General features: G+C 43.9%; 1 protein-coding gene and 1 long non-coding RNA gene across 8 annotated transcripts; one reads left to right on the forward strand and one right to left on the reverse strand.

The window, feature by feature from the left end:
- The first annotated feature begins 60 nt into the window (after positions 1–60).
- On the forward strand, positions 61–3,965 carry LOC128874171 (uncharacterized). 6 transcript variants are annotated; one of them, XR_008456592.1, is made up of 6 exons: positions 128–270; positions 361–557; positions 818–967; positions 1,037–1,183; positions 3,204–3,763; positions 3,823–3,965. It is a non-coding gene; the product is annotated as an uncharacterized LOC128874171 (long non-coding RNA). The 6 variants fall into 6 exon arrangements; XR_008456590.1 differs by having other exon boundaries at positions 1,098–3,542; positions 3,637–3,763; XR_008456589.1 differs by having other exon boundaries at positions 61–270; positions 1,037–3,763.
- Positions 3,966–3,990: 25 nt separating this feature from the next.
- Positions 3,991–15,517, reverse strand: LOC128874170 (uncharacterized). Of its 2 annotated transcripts, none has more exons than XM_054118606.1 (4): positions 15,296–15,517; positions 6,673–6,758; positions 5,425–5,649; positions 3,991–5,361 (listed from the first exon to the last, which is right to left on the reverse strand). In XM_054118606.1, the coding sequence occupies exons 2-4, from the start codon at positions 6,751–6,753 to the stop codon at positions 4,711–4,713; spliced, it is 957 nt and encodes a 318-aa protein (XP_053974581.1). In that variant the 5' UTR covers positions 6,754–6,758; positions 15,296–15,517; the 3' UTR covers positions 3,991–4,710. The 2 variants fall into 2 exon arrangements, with proteins under 2 accessions (XP_053974581.1, XP_053974579.1); XM_054118604.1 differs by having other exon boundaries at positions 15,261–15,516.
- Positions 15,518–15,569: the final 52 nt, after the last annotated feature.

Consider the following 15,569-nt stretch of genomic DNA (forward strand, 5'->3'; position numbering starts at 1 on the left):
ATCATCGGCGATTATTCCGCTGGAGCCCTCTTGCCTGTCGTCGAACCGCCGACCCCGCTTATCGCGCGATCTACCGATCACTGCTCGCTGCCTCTCGGATCCCAGATCGAGCCACAGTTGAACAAAAACACGGAAAGCTGGCGGAAAGTGGTACACAGATACGCCTTCTGAAAATCAGGCGTTTATGGAGATTGCAGGGTAGAGGAGAGTGACAGAAGTCGAGCCCCACCCCTCGTGTTGGTCCCTTGACTTATTTTGATAAGTATTTTGGTAAGTTTTAGAAACAAGTGGCGAATGGAATTACTACTTCGAGATAGCGTCGTAAAATAATGGTAATAGGTTCATTCGTTTGTTATTTAGCATTAGCGAGTGACGCATTATCGACCGGAAGCTTGTTTATTGATAGGAGCTTCATAATTCCAGTGTCCTCCTCTTGAAACCTATTCACCGTGTTATTTGATGTCTACTTGTAATACTCAAATTTTTGGAACGGACGAGGCTTTTAGTATACCTAGTAACGGACGTAATAGTATGCAGGAGTTATGTCAATCTATTAGGTTGTCCCAAAAGTTTCTTTCGTTTTGTTAATAATTAATACATACACAATATTTTGTTTTATGTTACGTTACAAAATTGTGTACAATTCATTTCGCCCCATTATCGTTACAGCATGAATATCTATGAAATTAGATTGTCTATTTATATAAACACTGCCACAGAAAATAATTGAATGCAACTCACGAAAGAATATTTCAGAACAACCTAATAGATTAATGTATACTAATATAGAAAATTCTCTTTTAAAATCCTCTTCTAGGTAGGCTGATAGTTAACACGTTGGACGTCGTGTCACCTAAAAATGGGTGACGGGACTTTTCGTTATGGAACTACAAAAATTAATTCCGATTGTCAGACGCTAATAAAATTAAATCTGGATAGGATTCGCGAAGAAATTGAATGCTACGAGGTATGCTAAATTAATTATTCTTCAAGAGTCTCGAGAAAAAATTCTTCAATTGTAACTTATTTTTTTAAGCTAAACATCGGATGAATAAACTGTAAATAATAGAAAGTTTCTTCTTCTTATTCTCCGCAAGGTGACATTTTTTAAAAAATGGGTCAAACAAGGTGAAGGAACTCAGAAGAATGGATTTACCGTGACATCAAGAAAGCGTTCAATAAAGTATATCTTAATGATACTCAATACCGACAATAGTGAATTAATAGTCGCTTGAATGGTTAGTCGATATCTTGGGAATCGGCTATTCAGCTATTTAGCTTATAATGGATCAAATGATTAGTCCCTCCGTATCGTGGAGCCAAGTAATTGGCTAATAACTGATAAACGATCGGCAATCGAGTATACTAGTCGTATAGACAAACTTATCTTAATACATGCGCATAATTAACTAGCAAATCTACCAACTGGTAGAACTCTGCATCAGCATTATCGGGGAAAACGTTTTCACTTACTACAGATTTGTTTATTTGTGTATTTTGACGAATGGATACCATTTTGTTTAATGGTAGGTAATCATAGTAGAATGTTCGAGAAGTTTTAATTAATGGTGCATATTGCAAGGACATTTAACTGAGCGAGAAGTATACGCAAAGTGATCCATTAACTGCGAAATTAATAAATTCGGATTATTACGTGTAGATCATATTTGAAAGAGGATAACCATTATCCAAACAAATTTTTACGGGGGGACTTCCTATAAACTATTCGATGGAAGTCAATGTGTAATACGGAGCATTTTCTGAATAGTGGAAGCGTAGAGAATAATTAATTCTAAAAGTGATGGACTAATTATAAATCTGTTTTTAATTGAAAGTGCCTTGAAATAATTAGAAAAAGCATTAGAAATTGATGAAACCTTATTAAACCTTATTTAAGTAAAGCATGTTTGATCAATTTCATTAATTTCCATGCTTAACGTTAGGTGAATTACGTCCATTACGGTTAATGAAATTCCAGAAAGCCTTGTCATTAATCAAATTACCCATTCTACTCTTTCTGAACATTTGCATCAGTATTATAAACATAAGATTATACATTAAGCTCTTTAATTTGCAAAGAGAATTAGACTGGCTTCCTATGCGTGCAAACGCTTGTCACGACAATGTTGTCTTTAACCGAATTAATGTAATTAGCTTACGACAGAACAAACATGGATAATAAGATTTGTTTTTCAACTATTTCATTACGCATTCATCGATAATTAAATTCAAACGCACGTAAACAACGTCGACGGCTTCATCTACTATAGAATAATATACAGTGGATTAAATAAGTATTTGTACATTCAGTTTTTTAAAAATATAATTGATCGTAAAGAAGTAGCACGTTAATGATATATAAATCATTAAGTGTTCCTTTATATGTAGGAAACGATATATACTAATTGTACTGTTCGAACATGGTAGAGAGGAAACAAAAATTTCAAAGTCAAGGAAGTATTTGCACACTGAAGAGCAGTATAATGACAGTAAATTTCAATATTCTTGTACAACGTGATAGTACAATGCCACAGATGTAAACAGACGTTGTACATGCTATCTATGACAGTTATACCGTGTTTAGATTCGAAAGGAAAGTCACGGATTATAAATGTAGTGAAATACCAGCGCACGAGAGAGAAAGAATTATTTCTTTACCTCTATTTTAATTATACCTACAGCAAAGTTGCTGAAATCTCAAATTTACTTAAGATTTATTTATACGATAGAACACAATGCAATACATTTCTAAGTCGATACGTTGTTTATATATATGTATAAAGAAGCATTAAAAAGAAGAACATGTACATCATACTAATGTATTACTTCTTTATAGATAGCTATCTTCAAAAAACTATTAAATACTTTTTTTAGCTACAGTACGATAGGACACGACATATAAAATACAATGTGAAATAAAACGCACATTGAACAGTTTCTTACCAGGTGAATACAGCGCGTTGATTCGCCGTTGCGTTCGCGTCTTCGTTTTAGTTTCAGGAGAAAGTATCGTGATAGATTGCTTCGAATCGCCGCTCTCTGCGTTTCCGCCCTCTTCTGTTTTCACCATCATCTGGCCGTGCTCTTGATTGCTTTATTTGCATTCCACCTTGTACACCTATGGCACGGTTTGCCAAGTCGTACGCTTGACGAATGTGTTATGTTCGACGTGACGTTTCTTTCAACCTTCCTTTCTCTTTTAGCTTCGTCCTGATTGTCTTATTGGATCTACAGTTGGAGAAAAATAACGTGATCATGAGTATGAAGGCATCTGATATGGGCTTTGTTCGTCGGTCATTGTAGTCTGACTGTACCGACACCCATATAGAAGAATCTGCAGACAATGAACGTTTTCAGCTTGTGTATGCTATATCGGTTATCACTAGTTGATATTCTTTTTTACTGTCAAATTACACTTAAGGCGCGCGTGGAATCTAAATTAAAGTAAGCACGTACGAACGAGACAAGATTTGCGGGATTAATTAAAACGTGTTTATCTAATGTTTATCGCATCTTTTACAGTGCATCATTCTTCCTGAAATGTGAGAAAACTCAGTTATCTGTTTTCTATCGAGCAATTAGATTTGCGGGATTGATTAAGACGCGTTTATCTAATGTTTATCGCGTCTTTTACAGTGCACCATTCTTCCTGAAATGTGAGAAAACTCAGTTATCTGTTTTCTATCGAACAATTCGTAGCACTCCGGGATTACGAGTATTTCTTGACGAGGATTCTAGGATTTCCAAAGTATCAGGTCATCTCGTAAGTAATTTCGTCTCTTACGTTATTGTAAACGAGGCAAAGTAATGTTGCACTTTTAGATCGTATTGTTACTGGTGACGAAAAGTGAGTTTTAGACAGTAGTATTAAAAATAAACGTCAATGGTTGTCACTTGATGTTAATTAAGGCTGAAGTTAGAAGTTTGATGAGATCCTAGGCGATTTGGAAGTCTCAAGGAGAGCGTGTAAGGATCCACCACGAATACATCTCATGCTGACTCTTTGTTTATTCTCTACGGGACAATGGATACAATATATGCTTCGAAGCAGTCAACAAGATAAAAAAAATGCCTGTCGATGTTTACAATATTTGCTAGTTTCGAGAGTTAAAATGTAAATATAAACAGACGTAAATTCCTTTATTAGACGCGCGAGTATGTTAAATAGTTAATTAATAATAATAATAATAATAATAATTAAATATATATTAGAATTTCATCTCTCTTTCTCTCTTTTTCTCCCCCCTTTCAGCGTCTCGTCTCCAATAGCGATTGAGAAATCAATTTTTACCTAACGCATCCTCCGAACAATCGAGCCCCAACGAGTCTTCTGCCACCCAACCTAAGCAAATCTAATCGAACGGTTTACCCATCGAACAATAACGCGTAACATTTTAACGAATAGTACATACAATACAAAACAAAGCGTCATCCCTTTTTTTTTCTCTACTAAAAACAAAGAAGAACGAAGAACCGTCTCTATTTACAGTGGATCAAGCTGAACGTTTAATCGTAGCTCAAAAACCGAACAATTAACCGCAGACTGGACTAGGCAATGAACGATCCTAACGGAAAAAAGAAACAGAAACGATCTCGTCCGACGAGCATTTTCATCTATACCAATAATGTCTTCTACGAACTCGGACCAGTTCGACGTCTAAAGTCAACCAGTCGCGCGTTTCCTTGGTAAGAGGAACGTCCTCCCTCTTTTCAAAAATCCTTCTTCTTATCCTTGTCCACGAGGACGTTGTCGTGGTAGCTGATCTCCTGACCAGCGACCGCTGGGTGAAGATAATGCGGCTCCACGTCGATTTTCTCTTTGACGTCGGAGTCCAGAACCATCGAGTGATGAGGACCTCGATGAAGCACGGTCGTCGTAGAGTGGTGCTGCTGTTGCTGCTGCTGTTGTTGTTGCTGCTTCCCGGACGACTGGTGCTGATGTTGATGCGAATGCTCCCTCTCGTCCTCTTGGCTGTACTTCTTCAGTAGCTCCCTCAGCTTCTCAATATCGACGTCTTCCTCGAACTTGGAGAACAACTCCTTGGCACCGAACTCGTCCAGTTTCTCTGAGTCCTTCAGCTGCTTCAACAGTTGCAGGAATCTCTCGTTGGCTTGGACGCCATCCCTGGTGGTATTCTTTGAAGAATTTAGGTTGGGATTCAGCAGGAGATCCGGCGTTTCGTGGACGACGTTCACGTTCTTATCCATGTTCTCCTCCGTCAGCGACTGGAGCAGGGTGTTGTAGTCCGGTTTGATCCTAGAGGTCTCCATGCAGGAACTGCAGGAACAGTTGGTGATGATTTGGACCTTCTTCTGCATCGTTATCGGGTTGTTCTCCTCGTCCTTGCAGTCCAGAGTAACCTGAAAGCGAGCATCCAAGTGACAAGGCTCACAGCGTGTTGCGACATCTGTTCATTCACTCACCGTGTGCCAGACGCTGTCCAAGGGTTGACAGGAGTCGCAGTAGGGTCGTATCAAGTCACCAGGAGCGGATGGCTCGCTGTGAGGAACCATATACGAGAAGCAAGCCCCGACGCATACGTTGTTGTCCAACTCCTGCGAGGAACACTGCGGCCATGTGACCACCTGCTTGATGAGGGTCGTCTTGCACCAGCTGTGCTTGTCCGGGTACAGCACGATGTTGTGGACCTGGAAGCAACGATTACGTTTACGTCACTCTACTGAGAAAACGAGGATGCACGGGGTATACAGTGCGACACACGAGCCACCCACATTTTTAAGCGTCAGTTTGCTTTTCCTGAATGAAATCGTTTGCAGTTTTTAGTGATCTTAACACTTACTAACATACTATTGGGTTACCTGGAAAGTCCATGTCGATTTTTAGTAGGTGGTACAGATCTGAATAGATCGGAATGCTTGAAAACAAATAGCATGCACACATTTCTTAAAAGCTGGAAAGGTTGTGGAACAAAGTGGCACCTACGTTATTTAATAAATATATACCGAAATTCAAATGTGCCTTTGAATTTATCTTAAAAATTGGCTACCTTTCTGGACAAGCCAATACTACCTACATTTCCAGGACTTGGAGTATGGTTTTATAAGAACAACTCCCCACGAGATTATATGTATAAAGATCCTGCAATTCTTTATTACTGGCAAACAAACTTCATAGTTTGACACGTTGTTTTTGGCAAAATAATCAAGAAAATGGAAATTGTATGGAATGGTTGTATATAGCAAATGCTGAAAAAGATATTAATAGTTCGCAATTCTTTATACAGCCAGTCCTATAAGTATTCGTACCCTCTGCGTCTATTGAAGAAATTTGCCTAAATTAAATGACAGGTTTCATTTTTCCAAATACATGTTTCATTATAAATATGTACATGAATAAACTTTACTCGTGCATATACTTCTAATGAAAACTTTACTCGGAAATATTAAACCAACAATTTAATTTAGCCTTTCTTCAATAGATATTGAAGGTACGAGTACTTACGAGGTAGACTGTATATAAGTTCCGCAAAAGTTAACAGGTGCTTCTGAAATTATGTAGGTACGAGTGTGTCAGTATAAGCAAATATCGCTAAAAAATTGCAAACTTTTTCATTCAGAAACAAACTTATAATTAAAAATGTGGCTGAACATAAAATTGTGTGTTGCACTGTAGGGGTACCCATCCACCACGAAACAGAAAGATCGATGAACCTTGTGTTCTCGATGGGCGAGCAGCAGGTTCGACTGAACGAGCAGCAGGATCGCCACCGTCAGATGACACGTCGATCCCATGATCCCTGAAACAGTTCAAGGAGAGAGAGGGTATCCGAATCTTTCCAAATGAACGGGCGTCAGTGTGAAGCAGTTGCCAGGTAAGAAAAGCCAAGCTCCTAACCGCGTGACCAAACTTTCTCCGACTGGTTCGCGGGGACAAGATGTCGTTGGGTATCGTTGGGTTGGAAGAATTTAGCGATTGCCATTCGAGGCGCGGCGTGCACGTGTGCACGGCGTATGCGTTCGTCCCCACCCCGAATGAATGAAAGTCGTGGGGTCTCGTGGTGCGACTCCCGAGGTCTCAGGTTCGACGACCGTCCGAAATTACGTCACCGGGATTTGTCGTGGTGCCGCTTCTCCGCGCTGCTCTTCCGTTTTCCTTTCTCCCCTTTTGTACGTGATTTACGTTTAGGGAACCGTAACGCCATTTTTGTTTGCGTTCTCCAAAAGATAGATACTTCAAGAACGTTGTGTCAAATTTTTAGAAAGAAGTCACTATTTAAAAAAATTTTTAAAGAAGTGCCTCATCTCCAGCGTCCCGAACCGAGCTCCTCCCTTGACAGAACGAGAGAGGGGAGGCAGCCAGCCTATTGGCGACGACGCGATCCTGTCCATTCATAAATCGTTAGGCTGATTCCTCGATTTTCGACGACGGGGATGCTCGAGTTTTAAGTCGCCGAGATTTCGAGATAACGGAATTCCCCATGCCCTCTGAGGACCAAGGGAAAGAGGAGACTTTCTTGTGGACGTCCCAACCATAAATAGCGCTGGATTTGGGATACGAGGCTTGAATACGGGATACCCTCCTTCCGGCCACTACACGAAGCTCTTCTAAGGTCCACAGAACATGACAACCGACGCTTAAGGGGTGCACGATAATGTAAAATTTTCTTACAAATCAATTTTGTTGTTGTCGCAAAAGGTACACATTTCGAAACGTAAGATGTCAAATTATGGAAAAGAAATCTGTGAGTGTTGAGAACTCTTAAGTGTTGAGCAGTGTTAAGTGCTCAGCTAAAAGCCCACCATTTTCTAATTTTTCGAGATATCGAATTATCCCTACGTTGGAATATAGCCATTGGTATCTGGTTTGAGAGAAAATTGTTGTTTTTTACTTTAAATATACCCCGTGGTCACAAAATTGTCAACTAGTGTTCTTTCCGGTACTCACTTGCGCACATCTGTCGAACCGAGTAACGCTACGTAAATATTATTATGAGACCGATTTTGATTTGTTCAAATGTTTGATAAAACGTAAAGAAAGTTTGAAAGCAATCCATCGTATATTTTCTTTGTAAAGAATTCCTGAAACCGTCTCTCGTCTTAGGGCCTTCAGACTGTTGCGCTCCCTGAGGAATAATTCTGAATGAAAAATCGAAGATGCAACGAGCCCTCGTGTTACCTATGAAGCCGACAGCAGCTTCTCGATTAGCGTAGCCAGGGGCGATTGGTAATGAAGCGATAATTCTGCATCAGCGAGAGAAAAGGGACGAGGGAGTATAGGTACAGACCGGTCGGATCGATGGCGGTGGAAAAAAGCGTCAATCTCATCGTACGATCTTTCTTGATCCTTCGGAGATCAGCGAGAACAAGTGGCACGAACGACAAGGTAAAAGGATGTGCAGGCCCAATTACGAGAGCTCGGGGCCCCTTTTTTGGGGGAGCCCTGAAATCTCGGATCCGTTTAACTGCGAAGGATCGGGGAACCCTCCGTGCATCCTCCGTCCTTCAGGAATTCACTTTGTCGTTGGACTCGCGAGTTGAATTCCTGACAAGAGAAGGAATCTCGTCCCTCTACGGACAATTGGTCCCCGGTATTTCCAGGAGAGGATCAACTTTTCGTTCCCCTCCGATGCATTTCAATTCCAGACCCCGCAGCCTTTTCTTCAGCGTAGTTCGCTTCTTCGACTGTTTCCCCTTCGTCCACCACTTCATTCGTGGAACGCCTTTTCTTTTCCGCGTGGCTTTCGTCCCACTTTATTCTCACGCCGTCGGCTCCTTGGTTTCTTACGCCACGACTTCCGAGAAGCATGGAAGCTGTCTCGGAACATCGGGAGGACACTCGACGACGAAGGGTGTCGCGAAATCATTACAGAAGAGTCCTGCGGAACCGATGAATCCCAACGATGATCGAGTAACCATAACGCGTAGCAAACTGGTCGGGAAACAAAGTCACAGTTGCGTGGATGCAGCCTGGGTTGGATGAAAGCTTGGACTTTTGAGGGTCTCCCTTATCAAGGTCTTCGGAGATCGGGAGTGGCGTCATGTTGGAGATGTTAAATACTTGTGGTTCTTTGGAAATTAATTATAGTGAGTCTATATGTTGAAGAGTTTTACTTGTAGTATATGAATATGCGTGAGGGTGGGTTTAAATCGATTGGAATGATTGCTTCTAATAGAGTCCTGATCGAGGTCTAGGGTAATTTATTTCAGTCTCGTTAAGGGTAACTGTCTTAGTATGAAGGTTTTCCAAGCTAAAAAGAAAATTAATATTTTTGAGTATTATTTTATTAAAACAGACCTTCCTAGTGGATTTGAAGATCCTACCAAAAATATTTACTATAAGGACTGGCCCTGAATACTCATTACTTGTCTAAATAAATTTGGATTAAATAAAATAAAAATTGATATAGTTTTAGTTTTTAGGAAAGTAAATTTTTAATCATTCTGACAGCCTTATATAGTGGTACTTTCGTATACACGACAAAATGATGAGATTTGATATATTTTCTATTTGTTTACGAATAACCACAAATGTAAATAATATGCAGCGTCAAGGATCGCATAGTATACCTATATGCATAGAACGCTCTATTTGATTATTATATTTGTATGATACTCATTCTGAAATGATCGAAAACCATGCTTGAAATATAAATAACATTTTTTGTTTTTTGGTTCCAGAGGTGCAAAAATAACTATCCTTTTATTTACTGGGAGCAACTCTTATCCCACATACTTCTGTTTTAAATACTTCAGCAGATATTAAAGAGACGATGACGTCCAGCGGTATCTCCTTACAACGTGACACCTGCCGCAAATTAGCCTAAACACACGATAGCCTGAAAATTAGGGCCCTCGGCTGAAACTTGTTGAATCACCCTATACGCGCCAACGAGGAGAGGTGTCCGGCAACACGATTCGGCCGCCCATCTTATTCCTACGAGCGGAGATTTGAATGACCGAGTAGGATGCATCAGGGACGCACTTAATCCGGATGAGTTTCACGACTTACAATAAGTATTTACCACTTCATTCGCGCTATCTAAACAGCGATCCTTTCGCTTCTTTACACACTGAATCCCCTGAACACTCGCTTCGAACTGACTCTAATCAAAATATATTTAAAGTAAATTTTTGAGATAAGAAATATATGTTTTTCAAGAAGCGAAGATACATAAAGTATTAAAATATTTTAAGGGTGGTGCTTGGAATTCAATTGTGGAAGATAAAGAGTTCTCCAAGAGAAGCGCGAGGATTTTATTTTTTACTATACCACCAATTTTAACTGATCGTTCAGGACCACTCCTCTGATTGGGCAATGACATCAGAACTATCTCTCCTCGTACGTCAGAGATGGACAAAATTTGATTTGAATAATGGATGACAACACTTGGACGATGAATATGTTCCTAAACTCTTAATATATTCTTTCAGAAAGTATAAATTTCACCTTGAACAAGGGATAAGACTCTTTATCCTAAATTCAGCCGCGACGTATCGCAATCGTTACCACTTTAAAACGTACAATTTTACATTTCCTGAAAGAACACATAAACAGCATAGAAAGCTATATTGATGCCAATACATTGAGGATCAACGAAATTTAACATAAACAAAGAATATCATCTCTCAATCGTCACAAAAATTTTCACGTAAAGCCCAGTGATGACAGGAAGTCACTTCTCGAGTGCAAAGAGTCAATAATAACAGTAAATAAAATTCAATTCCTCGTACTTAGTAATTCCTGCCCAGGACCGTCAAGATAACGCGTGGCTTACACCAAATAGACATACATAAACACTGTCGGAAGTGGTTTCCTGGAAAATCAATCGGACCCACCGTAAAAATTGTTACTCGACAGCGGTAAGTACCCAGACCTAACCCAGGCGAAAGAAAACGGTTATTATCTAATCTTCAGCTGACAAGCTAGCTCGGTATCGTTCAGGAAAGAGTCGCGAGCCAGTGAAGGAAAAGGAATCGAAATAAATACGGCCCTGGTCGAGTCGCAGCCAGAAGTCCAAAGCTCTTTGTTGCTGCGCCACCTTCTCTTCTCGCCTCTGGGTCCGTGTCGGTGGCGCGGAGGACCTCCGGTCCACCTCCTTCTCCACCTTCCTTACAGTTCCGTTCGTTCGATTTGCTCGTGTCGTTCGTGAACGAGGGACGAGGACGGGCTGGCCCGCGGCGAGAGAGCGAGAGAGCAGCAAGGCCCAAAGAGGGGGTCGGGAGAGGGTCCTGCGCCCAGCCGCGAGATTAATTTGATTTTCAACCAAATTTGACGCGCCCCCGAGCCTAGGCGGGCTGGCACAAAGGGCGCCGCGATCCGTGCACGCCACGAACGGAATCTGTTTCGTTCGGTCGCTGCCTTTGTTCCCGCGGGACCTTTTAAAAAGCGCCGGATTAAAACCGTCCTCCCGAGTTTAACACCTACGACAGAACTGCGAGCGCGGGGGCCCGCGGGACGTGACGTGCCCCGCTTCCAGGAAGCGCCTAATAGGAATTCATATTTCATTCGGACTTTTCGCCCCGGCGGGAGAAGAATTATGTTTGGCAAACTGGACGACTGAACGGCGAACGCGCGGAGAATCAACGGTAAAGATTCTCGGGGCCCTCGTGATTTAGGGACCCATCCGACTGGCCGGTGCCGGGTTCTAGCCTCTGATCAATTAGGCAAGAGGAATATGATTTAGCGGCCAGCCAGGAAGGATTGTTAAGTACAAGCGAACGAGCTTTGGAAGCTGGTGCCAGGTGAACGGCGACGATGAGTCAGCGTGGAAGGTATTCCCGAAGGAGCCTAGGGGACAGTCGAAGTTCAGAGTTTGTACGGCCCTGGTTCTTCGAGCACGGGAGGCTTCATGATCTCTTTGCTGCAGTACTTAGACGCGAAAGGAAGGGAACAAAAGGTACGCGAGGTGGAACGAAGAAACAGAAGAAGAAACGCTAGGATCGTGGTGGTTCGAGCTTCTCGACCAATGGCGGGCGAATAGGCGCGGAACCGTCCCCGCGGTACCAACTGTACTATGTAGTTTCTCCACCACCTTCGGTCAGTCTTTAGCTAGGCGTGACCATATCTGGTTAGAATCGCTGGTATTGTATATTGCTCAGGAGTTGGCGAGGCACCAACGAACTTATCTCGATATGTCTTGTTCGCTGTCTTCGTTACGCGGTAGCTTTGCAAATGTAACGGATTCAGCCAATGACGAAAATGCGTGTGAGTAGAGGTGTCGCTATTACTCGTCAGCCAATCGAACTGCCCCGAAAACTCCTGAACAACGAACTATACGACGGTCGAGGTTTATTATTTTTCAAAACTTCTCATCCGAGGGGGGCGCAAGAAAGGTGCACGCCTACGATCCGTTTACACCGTGAAATCATCCGTTACGGATACCGACGTCGACGAAGGCCAATACCGAAGAGGATTGCTCGAGGAACACGAGGGTCCCGATCATTGTCATAGATTAGAGGATAATTTCGGAGCGCAATACGGTCTCTTCCATTTTAATGAGAAATCCCTATCTCTCGATTTGGTCTAGCCTAATTTCGCATTTCGCGACCGTCCTTTGCTCCTCTTTTTTCCCGGCAATACGGTGCCGTGGCCGAACTAATAGGGGGGCCCGCAGGGTGAGGGTCCAGAAGGGGAGCGAAATAAAAGAGGAATCGGCGCACAACGCGCCAGAAGCGAGAGAGCTGACTGGAGCCGGCTACGGGCGAGAAGGAGCGAGACGGAAACAGGGGGGACCCAGAAGAAGGAGAAAAAAAAAGGAGTTTGCCAACAGCACCGGAGGATGCCCCGAAAACACGCTGGACGTGTGGCGCCATCTCGGCTCCTTTTTTTTCTTCCTCCTTCGCCGCCACTCACCGCACGCCCCCCGCGCTTGTTCCTCGTGCTTTTGTTACTTCGCCCATACTAATTCTTCGCGAGCTGCACGGCGTGTCCGGGGTGCGTGGGGAGAGATCGTCTCGGAGAAGGGGGTACGGGCCCGATCTGGAGGGGCCCTATGCAGCGGCCAGTGTCGGATTAAGCTGCTTTCGCACCCTCTTCGCTCCCTCGATTAGATCGCGATTTTAAGCCCGTCGAAATTTCAACGCCCGGCCGCCTCGACACTTTGAACGTCAGATTCGATCATCCTCTCCAAAGTAACCGAGATTAGGGAGTCTCTGGACAGCGTCAATGGAGTCGATGTGCGAGGTACCGTACGCAGAGCTCGGACGTTTGAAAATTCGACAGAGTCGACATGTTATTTTAGGAAGTCCCTAAGATTTTTTATCGGGGCTCTGAATCAAATCGGGCAAAGCCTCGAGCTCGAAGAGGTGGCGAAAAAAGCAGGGAGCTGGTGTGCGCACCGCTTTAAGAATTCACTCCCAGTGTGGTGGCCCCCGCGAGAGCGTGGACCACATACCTGCAAACGAACGTTCTTAAAAGGGAGGGCAGAGCCCAAGAACAGGTCGTTAAAATGTAATGACATTGTTGTTTTTAATGCTCGCCTCTTTAAAACGGGCCCTTTCGTCTTCCTCGAGCCTGACCGCTACTAGCTCTCTCGTTCTCTCATTCTCGCGTCTTCCCTGTCTTCTAACGAGCGAACGGAATAAAAAAAACGATCGAGCGAGTTCTCCGTCCCACTCGATCCGATTTTCTCTTCCACCGCTTGCCGTTTCACCGGGCACTCGTTTTGAAAAGGGCCCCCCTCGAGGATCGCGAACGAAAGAAGTCGATCGGAGAGAAAAAAGGAACAGCGAGGGGGCCTTTATCTCGCCGATTCCGCAATCTACCAGTTGCTAGGTGTTCCTCCCACGGAGAGGCGGCAATTTGTACTTGGTTCTTTCAACGATTTTTTCTGGTAACCGATAACCCGTTACCTGGGGGTACGGGCGCCATACCCGAGGAGGATGACACAGCTAGTTTCGGTCGTCTCTCGCAGCCTGACCTCATGGATATCGATATCAAGTGTCACGGACCCCCCGGAAGCCTCTTAGTTTTTCATAGTTCGTCACGGCCCACACAGCCTAGACGAGCTACGGTTTCAACCAGCTGGTTAACAGGAATATCGCACGGTCACGTGAAACTTATTTCAAACCAGAAGAGGTTAACCGAACGGCTTAATGAGAGGTTCAAAACGCCAATTAAACCTGGGATGTTATTGTTCATTTTCTGCGGTCCAATTACTCGAAAGGCGCGAACACGGTCGCATTAGCGAGAGTTGGTCCCAAGCTTCGACGAGGTGGACTACCTGCAGCTTCAATAAGAAGCACACCGTAAGATATAATTAAGTACAGACCACTTCGGGGGACGAGACCGGTTAACGATATTACGATGTTTGTGGGACGAAGAAACACGTTCGACAATAGTCTCGATTTCACATCTCGGTTATCGAGAAACTGTCGCAACTCTTTCGTCCGTGGACGAATATAATTTTCTATTATAGGAAAAGGTATGTCCAGCCCGGGGTGTTCGCGTGATACCTTCGATCGAGGTACCCTTGGCACCGATACACCGTGTTTTAAGAATTAATCCCAAGGTATTTTTGGGATTAGCCAATTAACCGCACAGTGGCAAGCCCGGTCAGTCGCAAAAGGTCTTCATTAGAAAGGACCCCGATGGCGAGTCGGCTACCGCGCAACGGTTCAGCTTGGAAGTTAACTGTTGCGTCTAAGAAGAGCTATCATTAACTCGAGAATAGGGTCTGGTATTAAGATTAGTGGGCAAAACGTTTTGGATAGGGTGCTTCTGAACTATTTAGCCGGCAGAATCCCTGTCCCTTGGCCACGGTCTCGCCACTTTCTAAGAGCCTGTGATCATCGCGACTTGCTCAGCTGGTGTTAACTTTCTTTTGCTTTCGGGAGACCACCTGAAAGAGACCTGCCTTCGGGTGTTCGTTGCGCGAGAAGAACATCAGCGACGAGGGGAACCGAGACCCGAGGGGTTCTCGTGTCGTGACACTAGCCTGTGCGATCCATCGTCCGGAATCGTAAATAAAAATATGTATCCCGTGTTCGTTGGAAGCACAGATTCCCCTGGCTCGTTTCATGCCCGACCGAAAAGATCGGTCGCATCGTCTCGAGGGAGCCTATCGTCGCCGGAAGCGTTTTCGAAGGCCTGGACCGGAATAATAACCATGGTCCCGTTTCTACGATTACGAGGTATCCTGGGTAGAAAATTCTCGCGGCTATGGGCAATAACCCGACGGAATCACTGGCACGGTGTCTCGGAGCACACACATCGCAGTCTGGCAACTCTGGCAACGATCTCGAGCCACCGGCCAGCGTGCGGCAGCAGCCTTGGCTTTTCCGAAGAAACTGTCACTCACCTCCGTGTACGTCAGCGACGTCGCGAACTACGCACCACTCTATGCCGAGGAATGATCAGTAGACCGTAGGAACGAATGGTCGACGGTGTTGCACGCAAATATCACTCGGTGTTCGGGCAAACCCCTGCCGCTGTCCCAGCAGCGGAGACTGTCGGGATCGGGGGCGATCTGCAGCAACAAATTTGAAGAACGGTTTGCCTCGAAACACGGAGATCCGATATGAGGCTGAGCCGAACCGAGCTGAGCTGAACACGAAACTGTGCTGCCGATCTCTCGTGTTCCGTTCTCCTCCTCCTCTTCCTCCACCTC

The sequence above is a fragment of the Hylaeus volcanicus genome, chromosome 3 (assembly GCF_026283585.1).
Source record: "Hylaeus volcanicus isolate JK05 chromosome 3, UHH_iyHylVolc1.0_haploid, whole genome shotgun sequence".
Classification (NCBI taxonomy): domain Eukaryota; kingdom Metazoa; phylum Arthropoda; class Insecta; order Hymenoptera; family Colletidae; genus Hylaeus; species Hylaeus volcanicus.